Source organism: Notothenia coriiceps, unplaced genomic scaffold (assembly GCF_000735185.1).
Source record: "Notothenia coriiceps isolate Sejong01 unplaced genomic scaffold, NC01 NC01_scaffold00003311, whole genome shotgun sequence".
NCBI classification, from domain to species: domain Eukaryota; kingdom Metazoa; phylum Chordata; class Actinopteri; order Perciformes; family Nototheniidae; genus Notothenia; species Notothenia coriiceps.
The window spans coordinates 117,259-140,528 of NW_011336012.1; the positions used below are offsets into that span (position 1 = coordinate 117,259).

The following is a 23,270-nucleotide window of genomic DNA, read 5'->3' on the forward strand; positions in this document are numbered from 1 at the left end:
TTGATAGAGTGTGTGATTAAACCCATCCCCTCTCCTCACGAGGGACCAGTTAAGACAGCGAGTGTGCAAAGTCCTCACCCACTTCTTTTAAAGGATAGGCACCATTTGCAGTCTGAAAGCTGCCTTTATATCATACTTGGATCAAACAAAACAGGCCCTGTCCCTGTATGGACATTGCCTCTTGAATATAGAGAATTCATTTTTGATGAAGCTGAACATCAGATGTGAACAATAGAAATGTGCAGGATAGAAATGATCCTCCAGACATTTAAATAACAAATCAGATATTTTAAGGTAGAGTTTTGAGTGGCCAGGTTAGCTTTATGATGAAACTATTTATGTTCAATTATCATTTACATTTTGTAAATATGAAAAGTTTGTCCATTCTGAGAAAGGTTTGTTTCATCAAATTCACTGTCTCTTCCAATCCCAGCATCTCGCTTCAACCTGGAGACAGAGTGGAAGAACAACTACCCTCGCCTGAGAGAGCTGGACAGGGTGAGAGACACACAGCAACCACACCTCACATTTATAATGCTCCGAACTAGAGGCTCAACAAAAGCCAAATGATTGGTATTGTGGCCTTGTTTTGAAAAATCTAAAGATATAAAACAAAACAATATATTAAAACTGTTGCACGCTGTTCAAGCTTTTCAAGATTTGACCGTAACAATTCCTTTCTGTTCTTTTGCAGAATGAACTATTCGAAAAGGCCAAAAATGAAATTTTGGATGAAGTCATTAGTTTGAGTCAAGTGACCCCACAACACTGGTAAGTCAATGACAAGCTAATATCTAATGTTCATTTTGTGTGCTCATTATCATTTCAAATACAGGCACAAGTATTTATTAAAACAAACGTTCTATTTGTATATAACCATTTTAGCACTCTCACTATTAATGTTTTATCTACTCTGTATAGGATATTTATCTTAATTAGATGCACCCTATTTAGGACTGAATGGTGTTAAACCTGGCCTTTGCTGAAAGTCTATAAGATCATGCATTTGCACTGCCCCAGGACTCAACCAGACACGAGTGCAGAGCTATTTCTAGAGCAAACTGCGGGTCTTTATCTCTGGGGTCATTTATCTTTGCATGAATATATAGTTATACCTCACCCCCGATGAGGAAAACCTTGCTAAATGAGATGTATGCATGGTGTTGGGACCATCCCCAGTGTGTGTGCCATCAGTTTGCCAGATCAATACTCTGATGAATGGCCTATGGAGGGGAACCGGGGTGGCCCTGTTAACCAGCCAGCAGCCAGCCAGCACTATTGGAGATAACGCTTATTGACAGTGAGGAGTGCTAGCCGGAACAAAAGGGGCGCCTAATGAAATATGAGTGTCGTTTATGATAAATGAGAGAGGCACAGCCATGGTCTGCTCTCAGGAGGACTTTGGTTAGGGTTTTGTTCCATTGTCACGCTCCCCTGGAGAGAAAGAGCGAGAGTGTGGAGGCTGTTAGCTGCTAACAGGGTCACACTGGAGCTGTAGTGGAATCTACAGTCAAGTGTAATTGCAGCAGCACTGACTTCACAAGTGATAGCAGCTCATAAGAACAATCCTTCACTCATTGTTCTTACCCGACCGGGTCACTCTACTGGACTGGACACCTGGAATAAACTTTGTTACAAACAAACTTGCTTGCTAGATATGTCTCAAATATAAATCTGAAAATAATCATGATTCTACGGTATGGGAGTCAACAAAAGCTCGAGGTACCAATGAAGAGATATCTTCCTTCTCCAAGTCGAAATGTGCCCTTATTTGACATGTTCTCTTCCAGGGAGGCCATCTTGCAGAAGAAGATGTGGGAACGTGTCTCCACTCATGTGATTGAGAACATCTACCTGCCTGCAGCCCAAACGATGGATTCGGGTACCTTTAACACCACCGTTGACATCAAGCTCAAGCAGTGGACCGACAAGCAGCTTCCATACAAAGCACTGGAGGTAACGGCTTACACCTGATCATTATGGTATTCAAAAGGTTATTTCTAAATCATTTGCCATTTGACTGATTATCACATTCTTAGAATAAGCATTGCCTGTACTTGTTGTTCCTTAATATATATATTGGGTCCATCTACTAGCTACAGAGAACAGAAATGTAAGAAATATTCAATCAGGCACTGGCCTTGTGGTAATATGAGCCTCCTCTTTCCCCTCTATACTTGGCCTCCCGTTAGGTTGCCTGGGAGACCCTGCAGGAGGAGTTTGCCCGCTTTATGGCTGAATACAAAGGCAAAGACCAAGACGACATTTTTGACAAGCTGAAGGAGGCTGTGAAGGACGAGAGCATCAAGAGGCACAAGTGGAATGAGAGGGCCATGGACAGCCTGGTAAACACACCGTAAATCCACTCGGAGCACACAGGTCGATTTAACATCTCCTAAAGCAGACATTTCACCGTCAATAAAATGCAGAAATGGATCAAGCAAAGACGACCCATCAATGCCAATTATTTGAACTTCTGGTACAGGGCAAAATACCAGTGTTAATTTGTATTTATGAATGATCTTACTACATGTGTTTGTCTACAAAACAATATATATTCTTCAAATTCTGAAATGTATTTAAAACAACTAAAAACTTTTTACTGTCATGGACAAAAAAGATGAGACTAAATATGATGGATTATTATAAAAAAAAATGCAATGCAGCACATCTTTATGTTAGCAGTACTCGGAGTGACTTACCTACTTTAATTCAAGTTAACAAAATCAACAGCAAGACTTAGGCTCTGGAAATGAGCTGACATTTGGGCTAGACGCCATTTATTGAATGTTCAAAATAATCTGATGAATCAACAAGACTAAAATATCCACAATTGTTGTATTACTTAAACCACCAAAAGAGTGATGGTGTCTTTGACTAAGGTGATTCTTAAATCACCAGACTTGTAGTCAACTAAACTGAGAAAAAGCAGGAGGGGATTGACTTAATACGATAAAAAACATATTAGGACATTTGACTAAAACACCATGAAACAAAACACACTTAATATGAACTAGCAATTGCTTTGAAGCTGAACATGTGTTTTTTATGTTCTCCTTTGTATGTGTGTGCATCAGAGGGTGATCCAGCACAATGCCCTGGAAGACCGCTCCATCACAGACAAGCCCCAGTGGGATGCAGCCATCATGTTCATGGAGGAAACCCTGCATTCACGCCTCAAAGACAGTATGTTGGCCATGATGGCTTCATACAGTGTCACCTAGCCAACATTAGACTCCCTTCATTGTCTTAAACAACTTATACACCTGCCTGTTCTATTGCCTTATGTTGTTTTGAAGATCAGTTGACTAAGTATAACACAGTTTCACATCAGTGAGTAGAATTGTTGAAGTAGCAGCCACGTTCAGCGTCTTCTCCACCTGGCTGGCCCTATGTAAATATTTCCTCTCCATTAGAATACAAGGTTAGCGTTCAAATATAGTCATGTCAGATCCATGTCAATTACAGAATGAATTATTACGCTTGCTGTGGCACATTGTAGTAAACTGTTAACAAGTCACAGACACACATATTACAAGAGAACAGCTTGTGAGACGTGGTCATACTTATGTGACATCTTCACATACGATCTCATGTTTGTTTGAAATAATGTGGATAGAAGGTAATGTAGGTAGCTTACGCATAACAAACATAGCAATCTCTTCTAATATGTCTTTTCTCCTTTTCTTTCTCTTTTCTTCACATTTCTTCTTGTAGCTGATTCAGTTATCAGAGATATGGTTGGTCCAGGCTGGACGCAGAGATGGATGAACTGGACGAGTCGCACTCCAGATCAGGTCAGAGTCCGAGGGGTCTCCCCAAATTCCAGGTTGTTACATTTTTACCACAAGGCCTTTAGAAAGATTGTGAGGCATATGTAAAACGTTTATAATACCAGTTATAAAACAGGTAGTTTAAATCAAGTAATCCTTTTCGTTGAGCTATCCCTAATTACACACAGGACAGGAAATAATCATCAATATCTTAAAACCCATTCACCATCTCAAGGACGGCGCTCACTTCCTTTTCGTTTAACCTCGCAGCACGTTCGTAATGAAACAAAAAACGAGCTGGAGCGCCTGCTGAAGCTCCACGATGAACACACAGCGTACTTAGCCAACGACGAGGTCACCACAGTGAGGAAGAACCTGGAGGCACGATCTGTGGAAGTCGACCCTGTGCTGGTGAGATTCTTTAGACAGTGGGCGATTAGAGTGCCACAGTGACGCGTCCTAAAACCCGGAAGTAAACTCCTTCCGGTTCCTTCGACAAAAACCAATGCATTTTCTCCATAGGATTTTGGAAAATAGATCGAAATAAGGTCTGTGGTGGACTCAAATTGAAGAGACGGATCCAAAATGCTATGGAGAAATTGCATTNAACCCGGAAGTAAACTCCTTCCGGTTCCTTCGACAAAAACCAATGCATTTTCTCCATAGGATTTTGGAAAATAGATTGAAATAAGGTCTGTGGTGGACTCGAATTGAAGAGACGGATCACGTTTTGTTCAGCAAATCATAAATCGAATCAATAGATTTATGATTCGAAATGATAAAAGTAGGGTAGACATGTGGATATTATCCCGCTGAACAAAACGTGATCTGTCTCTTCAATTTGAGTCCACCACAGACCTNTCCAAAATGCTATGGAGAAATTGCATTGGTTTTTGTCGAAGGAACCGGAAGTGGTAAAATGCTAACTTACTTCCAGGTATTAGGACGCGTCACTGTGGCACTCTATATGTTAATGTTATACTTGTTAACACAATAATTCCAATGCTTCTTGTTATTTCTCAGTTAATTGGGGTTTGGATGCGACTTTGTCTTGGCTATTTGCCACACAAGTGGATATATTTGTAGCTGTAGCATGAATACAGTGTTTGTGCCCCTTTTTTAATGATGCTTATCATCCATCAACTGTTGAGTTACTGATCTTCTTACCTGTTCAGATCAAAGACACGTGGCATCAGCTGTATCGCCGACACTTCCTGCAGAAGGCGCTGTCTCACTGTAACCTCTGCAAGAGAGGCTTCTACTACTACCAGAGACACTTTGTTGACTCTGAGGTAAGGAAAGGGTTTGAGTTATCCTTAGTTGACTTTTTCTCTTCTACTTACCCTCAGATATATTTAATGTCAATGTGTGAAGAAGCTGAGCCCTGTGCCTGTATGTTTTTCTCCCCCAGTTGGAGTGCAATGATGTGGTTCTGTTCTGGAGGATCCAGAGAATGCTGGTCATCACAGGCAACACTCTCCGACAGCAGCTCACCAACACTGAGGGTAAGGGTTGGCAATAGAACTTATGATATCTATCGTTTAAAGGGGGAAATATGTATTATTTGGGAAATCCTATTTAGTTTGGATAAATGATGTAGTCTTTACGTAGTTGGTTTTGGCTACCAGTAGTTATTTTGAGCTGTTCCAAAATACTGTCAGGTCATTGCTGTGGTTTTTACTGCATACTCATGGTTTTCCTTTTTCTAAATGAGTACATTGTTGCATCAATATCATTTTCAGTCATTTAGGAGGAATTCTTTTAAGTTTCCTGGACGATCACCACAAGCAGCCAGACAAAACCATATAGTTAAAACTGATTGAAATGTGGTCTTATAGCTGGCCAGAGCTTTGTTATTTAATTAACCCAAGGGCATTAACGATTCACCGTAGCCATTTAATAATGAAAAAACACCAATTCAGCTCACAACCATTGTAATGATCGTAAAATGTTTTGATTGTATAATTGAACAATAAATCCAAAAATCTGATGCATTGTTGATGCTCATTGATTAAATATTGATTGTTATGCTTTGTGTGTGTCTGTTCCTCCATTCTTCTTCTCAGTGCGCCGATTGGAGAAAAATGTGAAGGAGGTTCTGGAGGACTTTGGGGAAGACCAGGAGAAGAAGACCCACCTCATCACCGGCCGCAGAGTCCAGCTGGCCGAGGATCTCAGTAAGACACATACCATTATTAATAAGTAAAAAAATAACAAAAGCGTGCACTTGAGTAAGGAGGCCATTTATCACTAAGTTATTTATCTTGGTCATTGAAGGGATCATAACAGTGATTTGAATTTCCCACACTAGTAGACCCCAGTGCATCTGAAATGCTTGACTACCTCAACTAGTGGTTTGTTTAGTAAACGGTTTCGTTATAGAAAATCCTAAAGTGGTCAGTAGGTGGCAGTAGTGCTAAAGGAGATGCCTTGTCCAGCAAACTGATTCAGGGCAGGCGAGTTAAAATACCTTTAATGTCAACAGACAATTTACCTTTAAGCTTATTTCTAAGGTTACTGTTGCTGTTCTCTCAGACACTTTGTTATTATAAAAAGCATTAATGCGGTTGCTTTGTAAACAGGGTTGTGCACACCGGTTGGATCTGGTCTCATGAGGCGAAGGAGCGGTGTAACCGTGTTAAACTTTGTTAATCGTTTTAATTTCCCTGCTATATTTAGGCATAACCCCCGACATGTTTATCCCTATATGCTGATGAAATCCTTTTTACACGGAAATATACTGTATGATCTCACTTAATATTTTGGGGTTTGTGTGTGAGTGAGTGGGAGTGTGTCAGTCTGAACGGTAGCAGCAGTGTGCCGGCTGTCTGCCTGTCAGGGTGAGCCACCGGCCGCTCTGTTAACACAGCCCTGCTGATTAAAAACAGCACAAGTGCCCGCATGCCTAGAAGACAAGCCTAGACTCGCTCCCTGTCTCTGTGTGTCCATCCTTTCTTTATGAAACACATACACATGTTGACTATCATTTTTCAGCATGGATATATTATAATTACACTTTTTTGATTTTGCAGGATAAAAATCTCAGAATTTCAAAAAAATGAAATACCCAACAATTTCAATGACTGACACTCATTTTTCAAAAAAGTGCCTGCTGGCTTTTTGTTGTTTTGGCAACATGAATTTGGGTGTTTTCTTCTTAGAAAGTTGTTAGAAGAAAGTGAATCATAGTTTGGAAAATACTCGTGTTTTCAAATGTCATGGACCAGACCCAGGCACACAATACTGCACATGCATGCATGTTCATTTGTTGTGAGTCAGACCTCCACTCTGGCGTTAGTGTTAACCAGAGACGGATGGAGAAGCTTTTTCTCTTTTCTTTTGGCATCAGTGGCTACCCCTCGAGTTGTTGAGTATTAGTCATGTCTTGTACTGAACCAGTCCACAAACAGACCTGTACACATTGGCTGGTGTTTCTATCGATCTGTACATCTTGATTTATCCACAGGGGGTTGATTGAGGCCCACTGCTGTTTTGCACACCCTGACAGCAGTGGTTGGGAGTGCTACACATGCACATTTCTTGCCTTATCTTTCCCTGTTGCTGCATGATTCAAGCCTTAAACTCTCTGTGGAGATGCTGTTGGAGCGGATGTTTAATCTTCTAAATGTGATTTTTTTTTTTTTTAAGAATCAGTAAATGTACAGAAATGTGTCTCATTTACATTGATACAATTTATTTAGTTATGTAATGAATGTAGTGTTCGTACAATTATACTGTGTGAATTAACTATTTCTGCACCGTTGATAGTTTCGAAGAACACTTCCTGGGGTTAGGCCCTCTGCTAATTTTTAACTGTCTGCTTGCTAAGGGCTTGTGTTACAGTACGATGAGGGTTGAGTCATCTCCCGTTTGGTCTATTTCAGAAACACTTTTGCTTTCTTAGCAAACTCTGTATTTACAAAGGAGCATGCAAGTTCATGCAAGGCTTGCAGCCTTGCATGAACTTTCTGTATGACCAACACACCTGCATAATAATAGTTCCTGTCACCACAAAGGCATGGCAAGCATTATTAACAAACACCTACTGGAATGTTGCACATGACACTATTCTGTCACTTACACTAACAAATGGTTAAAATGAAAGATTAAATGATTTGTGTGAGCTAAATATCATTAAAATGTCTTAACATTTGATTTATGAATGTTTTTTTTTTTTCTTTAGCTACACATACATTAGCATTAACAAGTCGGCCAATCTCAACAGGGATCTTTCAGTAAAACAGCACAGATGTTTTACCATTGTTTGATCATTTGCCACCAACACAATTTTCTTTGTTTTAATTATTCTTATGTGATGGATTGTAAGTGCCTTGAAATAAAGGTGCAGATCTGTGCTGTTATTTTTAAACAAAAATAACACTTGATTCTAGAAAAAAGAAACTCAGATCTTCCTTTATTGGACTTGGCTACAATAGTCTTCTGTCATTTACTTTTTTTTTTGAAAACTCCAGTCAAGAATGACTTATCTATGAATGTTTCCTTAAACCAAATCTTTGTAATTTTAAGACTTTTCATTAGATATTCTCAATCAGCACATGTCACTTGATTTTGATGTTGAATCTAACTTTAAGTGGAATATTAAGTGCTTGAAAAGTGTATAAATTAAAGTGTTTGCCTCTTCCTGACCTTATGACTAGTATATCAAGTCATATTTGTGATTTGGTGAATGTAGTGGCAGGCATCAGTTCAAGGTGTTCTGCCCTCTGGCATTAGAAACCTCATTGTGTTGTTTCCTGCTGTCAGATATTCTTGGCTTCAATATAAAGAGTCTAATTGAATGGTTTGAGGCCCCAGTAACACCCATCAAACATTAACCCTTTAAGAGTGCTCTACGTTTATCTAAACCTTAACACGTGCACACAATTCCTTTTGTTTCCTTTCTCTATATTCCTTACTACTGATAGGAGACTAATGTTATAAAAGCCCACAAATGAATGACGTTAAACTTTCAATGGTTGGTCAATCTGTGTTTGGTTTGGTTGACCAAGATTCAGCCATCGCCTTGAGAAAACACACACACACCTTCATTGACTTTACCCTACATTACTACCAGTAAAAACAAAGTGTTTCCTGATCATGTATGAACAGGATACAAACCGTATTGTGTAATCAAGTAGACACACACACACACACACACACACACACACACACACACACACACACACACACACACACACACACACCTATCTGTCCAGTCCACACACTTTAGGTTTTAAAGTATGATGCAATAGTTCATATAAAGCTGGTTTAATGCAATTTTGCCTTGTAAATTATTATTATTATGTTATAATATTTGACCAATTCCATTGTTCATGCTGCAGAAAGACCCTTTTAGGTTCTGCATCAATACAGGCAGCCTAGAGATGAAGGTACAAACCAAAGCACTCATGTCATGGCCGTATAGAAATCTTCCTATTTTGTACAATGGTGGCGAGATGTAAAACTGCAAGGAAGTGAAATAAGAGCTTAAGAAAATATGTAAAAATAACCTAACCATTTTGGTGCCCTGGTGCTCTTGGGGTTTAATGCGCTTCATGAACCACAACCTTCCTGGATCGCCTTGGCTGGGGACATTTGTTGCATGTTTTTCCATCTGTCTCTCTCCCCTCATTTCCTCTCTGTCTCTACTGTTTACTCTTCAGCAACTGCATGAAATTACCCCGAAAAATGTCAACACCTTATTTTTTTGTAACATGTTCCCTGCTTATATGCCCCTAAGCTTTCCTGCATCAGTAAGCCCTAATCTTGTGGTTATGGCACATTTTTCTATTCATTTTACCAAGAAATATACGTGTCAAGAGTTTTAACTTTGTCAATCTGTCTAGTCGAGTTAGTGGGTGAGTGTAGGATCTGGGTCATTAGCAGTCGGACACTTTGAGCAGACCTTTCTGTGTAATGCAGCCTGGACCCGTGTGTGTGGGCGTGGGTGTGAGGGTCCGTCAGTCTAGACTGAACTGCATGGCTGATGGGCTGACTCAGTGACACGCCTCAAAGCACAAAGTGAGCGAGCTTCTGAGGGCCAAAAGTCTTGTGAACTAACAAGTTCATAAGAAGTTTCACTTGTGGTACTCTTAACATGTCTTTAAAAGACTTCAGGTTTAATCCTCAATTTGTTATTATGCATCGACACGCACGTTTTTAGCTTTAACGACTCTGATTAAAGAAATCTGGAGGGATACTAAGCATCGATTCTGTGTGCATTACGTATTATTTGTAATTGATAGTTTATAGGAAGAATGCATCACCCAGTCAGTGTTTTGCTAAAAACATATTAAGTATGTCGGCAAGCATCCAACCTAGGGATGCACGATAAATATGGGGGCTGATCAATTAGATAGAGAAAAGCAATACAATTGCAAAACATTTTTGATTACATTTACTGTAAAAAAAATAAAAACGTCAATATTCGATTTTTGTTTTTTTCATGTCAGCGATAGTGATCAGATTTGTTAAGATTGGAGCTATGCAATATTAAATCATCCATCTTTGCTCAAAAGATCTTAGCTCATCTTACTGTTAAGGGTACATAAACAGGGAATTATCTTCTTTTAAAAAAACAGAAATATGTATCTCATCAGCCTTTAAAAAAGTATCCATAACGTTTATTCCTAATAAACCTGTGGGTTTTCAGTTAAAAGTATCTTACTGACTTCAGCAACAACCTGTTGAAAATATAGGTTTTAATGTAGTTATTCAAATTGGGTGTTTAGGGCACTTGACTAGCATTCTATTTCCATGTAAATTACTGCTTTATTTTTATTTTATTGCTATTTAACTGTATTTTATTACGGTGTAAAAGATTTTGTGTTTCATATTAGATTTCTTGTTTTTTATATTTTATGTATTCACCATGACATCAAGTCAAATTCCTAGTATGTGCGAACCTACCTGGCAATAAACCTGTTTCTGATTCTGATGATAGGAGCCACACACCTGTTTCCAGCCGTGCAATGTTTTTCAGGCTAAAGGAATTTGTGTCCGTCTATGAAGCAACCTTACTCGATGGATGCATTCTGAAATCATCATCATTCCTCAGAGCTCCTGTTCCACCCTCATTCTTCATCCTGTTAAAAGGCAGCGGGTCAGATTGCCTGAGGCCCAAACTGTGGCCTGACCCCACAGGTCAGCCAGCTTATACCACAGGCTACTTGATCCAGCCAGCTTTCTCTCCCACCTCTCCATCTCTCAGGATCTCTCTTTCACTTTTTCGCTGTCAAATTCTGTCCGACTGACCCTGTTTCTCTGATAGAAGAAGCCAAAAAAACAATGAGAACCAGAGTTAATACCCCACCTTCACCTCACAACCTCTACTAAAGGAAAAGGAGGGAAGAGATGAGGGAAAGAGGTGCAGATAGGAGCTGGGAGAAAGGATAAACACACTTAACAAAGGCAGAAATGTGCTCCCAGGGGCAGTGGGTTGTTAAGCTGTGTTTGCCCCGACTCGCAGGCAGGCTCAGCATTGCTCAGGTTACAAACACAGGTCAGGTGTGTGCCTCGGTGGTGAGAGCGTGAAAGCACTGTTAATGAGTAGTACTGTGTGTGTGTGTGTGTGTGTGTGTGTGTGTGTGTGTGTGTGTGTGTGTGTGTGTGTGTGTGTGTGTGTGTGTGTGTGTGTGTGTGTGTGTGTGTGTCAGCGTGTGCCAGACCAGCTGTATGGCACAGTGCCGTCTCTGGAGCAAAGCCCAGTCCTAATGTTCAAGCAAAGGAGTCCACTGGGATGTCTCCTGGCTGCGCTATCGCCACTCATAGAAATAGTTTTGTGTGTGTTGTACTGGAAAAAGTATTCTGATGTCTGATTTGTTCACAGTGTGTCCAGAATTACTACTATGTTATGAAGTGTTGGATTTCATCTTTGATAATGTGAGTTTCCAGACACCTTACACTCAAAATAAATCATGACTGCACAGTTTTGGTTATGTCATATGGGACATTTGTCATTTATAACATATAGATCCCCTTACAAATGAGCTGGTATTAGGACATAAGGCTTATGGTATTCAAACCAATTTGGTATTCTCAGTATTACTTTTGAGTTTCCCCTTATTATTTAATTCTGGCCCTATTTCTCAGTGATCTCGTTTTGGAAAATGTGCTGTTGAAATTGCAGTAATACTTTCTTTCCTCCACTCCACCTCTTCCCGTCACATTATTTGCCGCCCATGAAGGATAAGAAGTGGTTCCCGGCTGTCACTCCCCTCATGGTGGCTTTTTATATCCGTGTTGTCAACTTGAAGAAGAGTGTGTGTACAGTTCACTGTGGCTCTTATTGACACATTCTTACATCAGTTCTTTTTTCCTTGTTGTGAAGTTGAGGTCAGTTGTTTAGTCATGGGAAAGAGGTTTTCTGAGGCATTGACAGAGTAAATACATGATATATGGGGTGTGTCTCTACGTATGCTTGTACTTGAATGTGGTTTTGTTGTATTGGGAACGTTTTTTTCAAAGAAGTGAGACATTTAGCCTATTTGGTATTGTTTCTTCATTTTTCTAAGGGTTATATATTAAATATACCATGGCAGTTTAGATTTTTGCACAGATGTCACAGTACCCTTGCACTAGTTCTTTTTTTATAGCGCTAGAAACTCTTGCAAATTGAACAGAACGAGAAGCATGAACATTTGTGTCCCCTTTAAGATGGGTATGACAGTTTATTCAGACAGAGGTTTGTGGATAGTGGTGACTGAGTAAGTGTTTATTTTTTTAACTATTGAAACATCCTGGAAAGTACATTTCCCCCAGTATGCCTGAATTAAAGCCTTTTACAATCCAATCCTTTAGCTTCACCCTTTGCTGGTTTCTTGAAGACCACAATTTAAATGAAGACCTGGTCACCACTCAGAGAATAAGTTCATCAAATGTATTGACCCTGATTTATCAGAGATTGTCAAAAGGAAGGATTTGTAGCTTTTTGTTTTTAGTGTTTAGGAATTAGTCGTCAACAGAAGGTGGTCTCAACAACAGTGATAATGTGTGAAGTGTTTGCGTGTTTGCACATGCAGTCACTTTCTCCTGTTCCTTTCACTTGTGTGGAAGCAGAAATCTATAAAGCTCTGGTTGTCTGGGCTTGCTCGCCGGAATGCCCTCTCAGCCTCACGCTCACTTCTCTCCCTTTCATCTCCCCCCCCCCTCCTCCTGCTCTGAGCAGCTTCTTCCACAGTGATTAGTGAGCGCTCAATGAGAAGTGCTCCTCTGTAACGGATGACGTATCCTCCTAAGGTGTTGTGTGCGCATGTGTCTGCAGGATCACAATATGCAAATTATTAATATTATTCGCCAAATCCAGGGACTCTCAGATCTGATCAGCTATTTAATACCATTGTACTTTTAATCAGCCAATTAGTTTCATAGACATTACTGAAATTTGCATTTACTTTTTTAGTTGGATGTGTGTGTGTTTGTAGCTTGAAACACACACACACACACACACACACACACACACACACACACACACACACACACACACACACACACACCACAGTATGTTTGAAATCATGCATTTCACCATCCACACTAAAACACAATCCTTCAAGTCACTTTGAGCTATGCTTTTTGGGGAAAATCTCCTTTTCAGGGATCAAAATGCCACCCTGTTATAGGGCTGCTCAATTAATCGCGATTACGATTATGGCTTGCAACGATTATTTATTATTATTATTACTTTTTTTATTTTTTTTTTTTTTTCTTTGGTTTTTCAGTTGAATTATTGTTAAAGTTCAAGGTAATCAACTGTTAAAAACATACTGTTCAAAAAAATGTTCTCCAATAAATGGATGTTTTCAAAGTCAATGAATAATCGCATTTAATAATCGCAATTACAATTATTGACCCAAATAATCGAGATTATAATTTTTGCCATAATCGAGCAGCCCTACCCTGTTATGGATTAAAAGCCACAACTGAAAAAAATGGTTATCATCGTTGACTCTCCCCGAGTCAGCTGGTCTGCACCCTGGACTGAGGGGGTGGGTTCTGCAGGGAGATTCTGGGCAGACTGTTTGGCACATTGGGAGTTTTGCCCTTTGCGTGATCTCTTACTTTTGACCTTTTATTGAATTTGAAATACTTCCTCTAGTTGTTTTGTTTGTCCATCTACACTTTAGTCTGTTGTTACTACTCTCCACATCACTCCCTCTAATGCATATACTTGCCTCTATCTCTCATTCTGATTTATTTGTCTTCTTACCTTTCTTGCTTTTTCTGTAACACTTAATCCCTTTCTCTGTCTCTGCCTTAAATAGACACAAGTTAGCAAACAGCGTCAGTCTGTAAACTAAGGAGCCTTAGTGGTGATACAATATTGGTTTGTTTTTTCTCACGGAGGAGGAAGATCAGGCTGCAGAGTTGCTGCCAATTGATCCTTTTCTCCCCGGGAGCATCAAGCACACAGGCAGTAGATCCACAGTTGTCATAACACTAGTGCAGTTGAAGCTGCGTTTGATCTCATCTTATCCTGTTAATGTTCTGTGAAAGTGACTTCCGAAGTTCTCACCCCTCACCCAACATCTGTAAATGTCTTTGGATATTTTCCTCAACATCTCATGACAGCGTTGCACTGCGTCAACTACTAGATAAGTAAAAAGAGCAAGGTTAAACGGTATGAAAGACGTTTTTTGTAATTGTATCTGGTTCACTACAGTAGGCTTCTTTATATTTCTGGCTGGCCTTGTTTTGGTACTGCGCTTTCAGTTTCCATTAAGTTCTAATTTGATCTTCCAGGTCGTGTTTTCATTTAAAAACCGCATTACATTTTTACCAATTAACCGTTTAGCCTCAAATTCTGGCTTTTGACCCTGTTTTGCTCCAGCTGTCGGCTTGTTTCTGTTTTCACACGTCCTCTACACTGTTGCATCTTGCCTCACATTTCTGAAAATCTCTTGTTTTTTTACTTTGACCCTCTCTCAACTCGCAAGAAGCCTGACTGATGTAAAGCACGTGGCAGAAGAGTGTGACAAAGAAAAAAGAGGGGACCCTTCACTCTTCACCACGTGTCCCTTGTAGCTCCCCTGTCTTAATACTTTTTTACATATTGTGAATTTAAATTTAAACTGTTAAAAAACTAAAACTGTTATCCCTGCTTGTCTTCTCCCTAACTCCATCATGGCTTCAACCAAGAAACCTGCCCTCCTTTAACAAAGTTGTGACCTTTGTCTCCTTCCACTTTCCCATCATCCATCTCTTCCCCCGTATTCCCCCCCCGTCTCTCTCGCTTCCTTTCGTCACTCCTGTACATCCATCCTTCCTTCCTGTCATGTCAGGAACAGGGAAATGTCTTTGCAAAAGATGTTGCATACGCACATTGTACACAGCTATCCAGTAGGCCAGGGGTCGGCAATTAAGTTTGGCATTGGGCCAATTTTTTTTCTGAGCCACTAGATGGCGGGCCGGAATATAATCAAAGGCTTATTTAGGTAATTGATTGTTAAAACATGTGACACGTTCGAATGCTTCGGGGGGGGGGGGAAGCGGTGCCGTTCTGTGATTCTCCAGATTCTACAGATGGCCAGTCCGCCACTGCTCACAAGCTTATTAAGATCCAAAGCTTTAGTGCGTTTTGAATCAATGCTGAGTACAGCCGAACTTGACAGTCTCTTCTCTGTCATTGTAGACCGAATGCTTCCCGTTCAAATGACAATCACATTTCCATGCTCGCGCCAGGGCCGGGGGATGGGGTTACAAGGCTCGCGTCTTGTGCTGCATTCACTTGCACTCGGCAGGCCGCCTATTGCCGACCCATGCAGTAGGCCAAGTAAATTATTAAAGTATCTTTGTATCGTAGTTCAATGTGAGAAGACATTAATAAAACTGTGTTTGACACACACTGTGTTTGTTCACCAGGGTCTCTGCTCCTTCAAACTTCCAGCAAATGTCTAACATTAAAGTCGATAACATTTAGAAAACGTACCAGTTGTTGCACTATTTGCAGTCAACTGAAATCCATCTTCAGCTGAATCTCTTTAGATACAATCTAAGGGAAGAGAGGTCTGTGTTTTTAGATGACAACCGAGCAACAGGCAATAATGGGAGTGATAAAGAAGTAAACTATAAAGAATAATGTTAGCAATATTTCACTCTCCTCAGGGAGAGAGAGAAAGAAAAGCCGAGTGTGGGAAAATAGAAAAGAGGAGGAGGTGTGTGCTTCTGTTCACATGTTTCCAGCCCAGTGTGGCCACCGGGGACCCGTTCCCACTCATCCACCTGTCACTCACACACTCACACACATGCAAAGGTCTGACATCAGATGCCGGTTAAGATGAGGTAATAGGAAAACCTTGCTTTCTGTGATAGGTGCGGAAAAAATGCAACGATAGGTTGGAATTTTTTTGTCATGACCATACTGCCCTAGGGTATAAGTCTAACCCTCTTCCTGATATATGGTTGTCTCATTAACATATAGCATTTTAAAATATTGTTTGTTGAACAGTTCTGTGGCTGAGGATATTTCTTTCATTTCATTTAATCGTTTATTTGACGGGGACAATGCACATTAATGAACACTTAAAACAAAAAATGCGTCAAGTGTGAATATGCCAGATTTTTAGCTTTGAGCTCATTTCCATCCGCAGTCCCTCACATACAACATTTAAGAGCATGACATTTATAAACATAGCAAAAATAAGTACATGATATGCAAAAAGAGCAAGAGCAGCATACACAAGTATTCACCACATGGCAGTACAATATAGCAGCTACGACGTATAAAGTGCAAGAGGAGATAAAAGTGCTACATAAAGTGCAAGAGGAGATACCCCTGTGTTAAAGTGCATTTAGCGGTGATTGCACGTCTGTTTGTTTCTCAACCATTCTTTGAGTTGACCTTTAAAACTATTGAGAGTGGGACAATCCCTTATCTCAGTTGGGAGGCTATTCCAGAATGAGCTGCCTTTAATGGAGAGGACATTTTGTCCAAAAGTGGTCCGTCTACGGTGGACTTCACAGTCTGCTCTGGTTTCTGACCTAGTGCAGCGTCCCGTGTTTTTTTTTAGGATGAATTCCCCTAAGAGAGGGAGGGGGGGCCAGTCCATGTAAACATTTATAAAAAAAACACATACTTTTAAAAGACTTAAAATTGTCAAAACTCAAGAAATTGTGTTTTTCAAGGATGGTACAGTGGTGGTATGAATTTGGCTTTCTGTCAAACACCTTGATAGCTCTCTTGTACAGCTGTTCTATGGGTTTACGGTTTGTGGCACAAGCAAACGACCAGTTTGTAAAACAGTATTCAATGTCGGATAGAATCATACAATGGAGGCATGACTTTGCAGCATCGACAGTTAAGAAGGGTCTAATTTGTTTAACATTTTGCAAGTTGAATTTGTTCTTCATATAGGACACATTTCACTTTGAATTTAGAGTGGAAAAGACCATACAATGCGTTTCCTGTAGACCCTCAAAGCAAAGTTGTCTAAGGTTTATACTGAGGTAATGTTGTTTAATATTTGTGTGTTGCGAATACAGAAGCCACTGCAAGCAAACAAGGTCAGAAAAACCCCAGCTCTAAAAATTGTGTTTTTGCTTTTAGTCTCTCCTCCTAATGTAGGTAGGTTATTACATGTTCTTCATGTTGCCATATCTGATCTCTAAGTTAATGAAAAAGAGAATCTGATTCTCTCGTGTAGTAATGTGATTTTATAAGATGGCCATTTTTGAAGCATGAGTACTACTTTGTGGCCTTTACGAGTAAAACACCTGCAGTCCAGTGACTCCAGCCTATGGGCCTGGACAGGCTCCAAGGAATTCCAGGTTCTTTTACTGTCTCTTCAGCATTATATGGTTGTGACGGTGTGTGTGGGGTCCAGAGCAGCTGGGAACATGTATTTACCTGAGGGCAGCCGAGGGAAGAGGAGGGCCCCCCCCTCTTATCTCTCTCCGTCGTCTCGTTTGATCGGCTAGTTAGGGGTCAGTGCCGTGTCAAGAAGGGAGAAGGTTATTAAAAAGGGATCCTTTTCATTTAGGACCAGGTATCAACACGACTGGATGTGTGCATGCCCTTCCTAACTCGAGTGTGTTTGTTTTGTGTTCTCACTCGCTGTGAGTTCAGCATTAGTTAACTTGGTCAACACACCTGTGGCAGATTCAGCAAAGGGAAGTGTTCTCTGAGAGATTACGGCAGGATCTCAGTTTAAACCACACTTGTCAGACTCTCATCCCCAGGCCCATGTGACTACTTCAGATTGATTGCCACTTAGCCACAGCACAGGGCTCCATTTCACTGTTCAAGGTGAGTCTTGGAGAACTTCAGCCCCCTGACTTCCTGTGAGTTACACCTAGAGTCATAAGGAGACTTACCATCCCAGACCTGTTCAATGTTATGAATGGGTATTGGAAGCAGAGGTCGTGTTAACCGAATATTTCCCGTCTATGACAGATTTTTTTTAACAATGACGAAAAAATCTGAAAGTAGTCCGTCATTTTGACAGATTAGAACAAACTCGGAACAGCGCCAAAGTTTCCCCGCAGCGAGGCTCCGGTGTTATCCATGCCCGCCAAAAAGGAAATGATACAGTTTCCAAACCCAACTTTGTCGTACAAATCATTGACATGTCTGACTTTTGGCTTTTACGCTGTGGGCGCTCCCGCGAAGTGCAGTGGGCGCTCCCGCGAAGTGCAGTGGGCATGCATAACACGGCGCTAACAGTTCAGGAGCGTGCGCCCCACCCCCGTCGACAGTTCACGAGCGTGCCCTCTCTCTCCCCCCTTGTCAGAGTTGGCCGACGGGTAGTACTGGATTTTGACGGAAATGTTTCGATCCTGTCGCAACCTCTGATTGGAAGTATTTGCGGCAATATTGGAATGATAAGTTTCATTTATCATCATTTACACTTACTGTCAGAGCTATTTCCTCAGTTAATCTCCTTCTAAATTAAGTCACCCCTATCCTTAGCTTTATTACCCCAGTACTAAAATCTTCTGAGACGTCTGGCCCTTCAAAGCCACAAGCAATGCTTAACAATAACACACCGACAACGGCAGTCGTCACCTGGCTCTTTCAAAGGATTCTTCTCTGCGTGTTGCTGTTTTTTTGTTCAGCCTGCCCTGTGGCTGACCCCAGACTTTGACCTGTTCAGACCCACGCATGTCTCTCCCCAGGTTGGGCTGCTCACTCCCAGGCATCTGTTTTCTAGATAAGAGCCGTGAGTGCGAGGGCTGATTCATTGCTTTGTCACTGACATGGCGTTTGGGCCGTCGACATCCCTTCTCTCCTTGTGTCCATGTCTCCCATGGCCCAGTTTTATAGCATTGCAATCCAGATTTAGTGACGAATCAAGCAGCAAGCTGAGGAAAAAGGCCTTTCTGTTTGTTACATTAAGAGATTGGCTTTCAAAGAGGGGAAACAGCAGAACCTTAAAAAATGTTCAGCGTCCCCTCCTACACTGTGACCCTGGTAGTCATGCAATATAAAAAATGTTTGTTCATGAATGATGACCGGTTGGGACTGGAACCAAACCTTCAGCCTCGCTCTCTCAGGTGACCACGCTGTGAACTGCCTCAACCTTGGGACCAAACTTCATCCGCTAAAATCTTTCTGTTGCCACTTTTTCACAACAGCTACCCTTTCTCTACAGGAGAGTGGCTATCTCCCAAAGTAAGAGGATTAGTTTTCTTCTATCTCACAGTACGTTGCAGCCCTCTCCCTCTCTCTCTGTTCCCCCTCTCCTGTGTTGGCTACTTGTCCAGCAGGGCCACGCAGTTTCACAGTCTAATTACAGGTCAATTAAAGGCTTTGTGGCTCAGCCCTCCTTCTGCCAGCGCTTCGGCCGCAGCAAGCTTAGGAGACTCGACAGAGTGAGAGTGAATGAGATATCATTTCATGTGGAGATCAGCCGAGAGAAGGCCCTGAAAGAGGGAATTTGGGGGGAAAAGCTCCCCACTCTTTCTCTGAATGGGCAAGAGTCCCTCCATCCTCGCCAACCCAAAAGCACCCAGCATCTTAAAGAAGGGGCCTCTGGGATAGAGGCCAGAGGATTATGGGAATATTCATGACCAGATAAAGGGGTGAGCGGTTGAATGACTGTTTTGGGGCTCATCTCTTAGGTAAACAGGAGCCTAAATGGAGTTTTAGATCGCTACTCCCACTGCAGTGAGCAACAGGCAATGGTGACTCTGTCCACTGTTTTTTTTGTTGCATTTCCACAGGACAGAGGAAAGAAAGCCTTGTTGTGGCCTTTTCTTCCTCTGGCTGCTGTCTTTTGGTGACAAACAGATGGTGTGGGGGAAATAAATATCTGTTTCTCACAGTTTTTATCCAGAGAATATTGGCTTTTCTGAAAGACACCATTCACTTTCACTGGTGGCCCCCTGGGCTCCTGGAAGCTGCTGAGGGGCTCCTTTCTGAGTCATTAAGCATCCCGCTGTAAGGGAAGGTTCTTCTGTTCTCATCTCGGTTTAGGTCTTCTCTTCAGAAGGTCATGGTGAAACTCTGACTGCACAGGTAGCCAGCGGCAGGTTAAACTCAAGCTTGATTGTATATCAGGAAATAATGGTTGCGCTTTTTCTTAATATTCTGTCAAACAATGGGAGGGGGCAGAAGAAGTTTTTGGCTTGGATGAAACTGGAAGCCATCTCTGACACTGATTATACTTATTGCAATATTTACTTTACACTTTACTCCAAAATGTAATTATATTCCTTTATATTTCCAGTCTGTTGGCCTTTCTGTTGGCTTCTCCCTTCCAAAAAGAAAATGGAAATGTACATGTTTTTTCATGCAGTACCAGTCAACCTAATTTCTGAAGTTGAATAAGAGGTGTCATATATTGTGCAGTGTAACGCCTTCTGAGTGAGATGAGTGACATTTGATTGTAGAACATATAAAGTAATTTTTTACCTTTCTTTACAAGCGCTGCCAGCACAAGCACAGTTTTGTTCTATGGTTTGCTGAATTGATTGATTTTCCGGTTCCCAGCCAACTTTCCCTGTCAATCTTGGTAATCAAAACGGTATCTTTCTTGTCAAAAGCCCTCTGATCTAACTGCTGCTGCCCCAGGTGGTTAAGCAGAGCTTGGTGTCTCTGCCCTACAGTTGGCAGGGTCCTTAATGTTTGACCCGCGGTCTGCATGTGAAGCACTGAGGCTACACAGAGCACCTTATCATCAGCCACATCTAAACCCACTCGGAAGCTTTGAAGCCTGAGACAGGGGATTTCCCGTGTTTTGATGATCTGACAGTCAGTACCCTCCTTTCCCCACACCAACCAAAACTCCCCCCCCGTACCACACATCTCTTTCTGTTCAGGTCGGACAGATGTTGGTAATCCTTCTCTGATTGGCTTGGATTGAGCTGTGTTGTTCTGTGGTCAGGGCACGCAGCCCACACTGAACTCTGTCAGCTCCCTTTGAGCCGTGCCCTGCGGTGGGCTGAGTGTTGGAATGGCACACTGCAGGGTTATGTTTCATTCAACCCCACACCTGCTGCAGTGACTTGTCAGCATGCCCCTCGACAGGCCCCCTTAATGCCTCCATTAGGTGTTGTAATCTCCACCTGACGCCCTGCCATTTTGCCTGAGTGTGTTAACAGAGTATCAAAGGTGGGGGATTTTCTTCTTTTTTTTTACCAGCGCTGAGTGTGTAGGAAGTTGAAAAGAGGTGGAGGGGGCTTGACTCCACAGCTCTACCTGCTTTTTGAGACATTGGCATTTCTGTCTGCGTGTCTTTCAGGGCCAAGCTTTTTTTTTGTTGCCTACCTGTGAGTGTGTGTGACTGTGTCCAGCTCTGCTAGTGTTTCAGGACGTGTGTGGGGGTGTGCCTGCATCTCTCCCAACAACCGTGTGCTTTTCATCCATCAGGAAAAGGATACATCAGCAGCCGTGCTCCATCAAAAGGGGGCTGCACACAAGCCCCTGAGTACCATATTTAGTTTCACTCCAAAGCACGCTCACAGTTATCACCTTTGTGCCGACTTGAAATGGACACTTAGGACACTGTAGCGCTGGGGTCCAAACCACAATGATTTATCTCGCTGAAAACGGGCCAGTCCGATTTAAAGCTGTGTTTTCATTGGGAAAATAACCAACAATAGGTCGCCTATGGATCTCGTGTGGCTGATTGATCAAGATAGAGAAGTGCTAGTTTGTTTTTCAGACTCGCTGTTTGAGTTTGTGCTTGGGGGAGATCCAGACAGATTAGGGTGGGTGACGGGGAAGAGCCAGCCAGGCCTGGAGGTGCAGCTGCGAGCCTTTTCTCTGTGTGGGCCCACAGACTTCCTCCAGCCACTGTTTAATCAGCGATTAAGACTGCTTCAGAGGCTCGCTCTTCTCGTGTGACAGTACATGTTGGGTGGAAGGACTGCTCGTCTTTTGCAGTCTTCGGACAATGGGAGGGAAGTCAAGAAATGAAGTGAATGATTGTTTTTCCAGTAGATTCCCCCCCCCCTTTCATGTGAAATGTTGTTGTTATGGTATCTCCCTGTGTCCATTAGCAATGTGCCCGTAAGGTACATACCATGAGGAGGGGGGGGGGCTTTGATGTGGTCTATGCTAACTTGGAAAGGGTACACAAGCCTTCATCAACAGATGTGTGACGGTGGTCCGCCTTGAGGTTTGGCTGTCGCTGTCACAAGGGACCATCTGCTGTTTTGGGGGGAAATGTGATGGAATTTCTACCTGCAGAAGAATAGCCGAGGGAAGGAAATATTGTTTTATATTTTCTGTTTGAAGAGCAGATTTATGTCCTGCTGTCCACCTGTTGCTTTATTTAACACATATTGTGTTTTAGTGACTAATATATACAGAAAAACACACACGTTGACATTGTTTGAATGAAACTAGTTGATGCTTTTGGAAATGGTTTGAGCTGCAGATATCAATCGTAACAATGAACCATGAATCTGCCAATTCTTTTTCAGATTATTAATAATTGGAAATTTGTGATGTTAAGAAATTGTCCAGAAACCAAGACATTCAGCATTCAAGGACCAATCATTATTTTATAGTTGACGTATATAAATATAGTTTTTTTCCTGTTAATCCATCAGTTTGTTTAGAATATTTTTAACAGGTAAAAGTACAAATGAATTTCCCATGCCGTTTCCACGAGCCAAGCTGAAGTCCAAAAGACATTAACATTTGAGTGATTGTTTGACTTTCCTGTTTAAAAGATGACTTAAATATCTCTAAATTACAATAGTAAATGCTGATAAATTTTCTGTACAGATGGCGATCCTAGAAGACAAAGAAAAGCAGCAAATGTTCACATTCATAAAAGAATATCTTTCTTGAAAAAGAACTTAAACTGATTATATGGATTATTGAATGAATGAATTGACATTGTTTCTATTGTAACAATCTTTTGTATTTTTGATTTATTTGACTAACCATTATACTCTATGTGCTTTTCTGCAGAGAAAGTCCGTGAGATCCAGGAGAAACTTGAAGCCTTCATCGAAGCTCTTCACAAGGAGAAATAAGAGAACCAGGTATTTGTCTTTGTGCTGTAAAGGAAATTGACCAAAAACATCAGCAGTCGTGCAGCACAATAAAAA

At 41.4% G+C, this 23,270-nt stretch overlaps 1 protein-coding gene across 1 annotated transcript in view; it reads left to right on the forward strand.

Moving 5' to 3' along the window:
* The window catches only part of opa1 (OPA1 mitochondrial dynamin like GTPase), a 32,096-nt gene that overhangs the window by 6,234 nt on the left and 2,592 nt on the right, over positions 1-23,270 (forward strand). The window contains exons 15-25 of the mRNA XM_010766388.1: positions 434-498; positions 695-771; positions 1,791-1,956; positions 2,193-2,345; positions 3,078-3,186; positions 3,718-3,797; positions 4,044-4,184; positions 4,949-5,065; positions 5,185-5,278; positions 5,840-5,950; positions 23,131-23,204. Of these exons, the coding sequence (XP_010764690.1) occupies positions 434-498; positions 695-771; positions 1,791-1,956; positions 2,193-2,345; positions 3,078-3,186; positions 3,718-3,797; positions 4,044-4,184; positions 4,949-5,065; positions 5,185-5,278; positions 5,840-5,950; positions 23,131-23,195 (1,178 nt within the window). The 3' untranslated portion in view covers positions 23,196-23,204. The remainder of the gene's footprint in view (positions 1-433; positions 499-694; positions 772-1,790; positions 1,957-2,192; positions 2,346-3,077; positions 3,187-3,717; positions 3,798-4,043; positions 4,185-4,948; positions 5,066-5,184; positions 5,279-5,839; positions 5,951-23,130; positions 23,205-23,270) is intronic.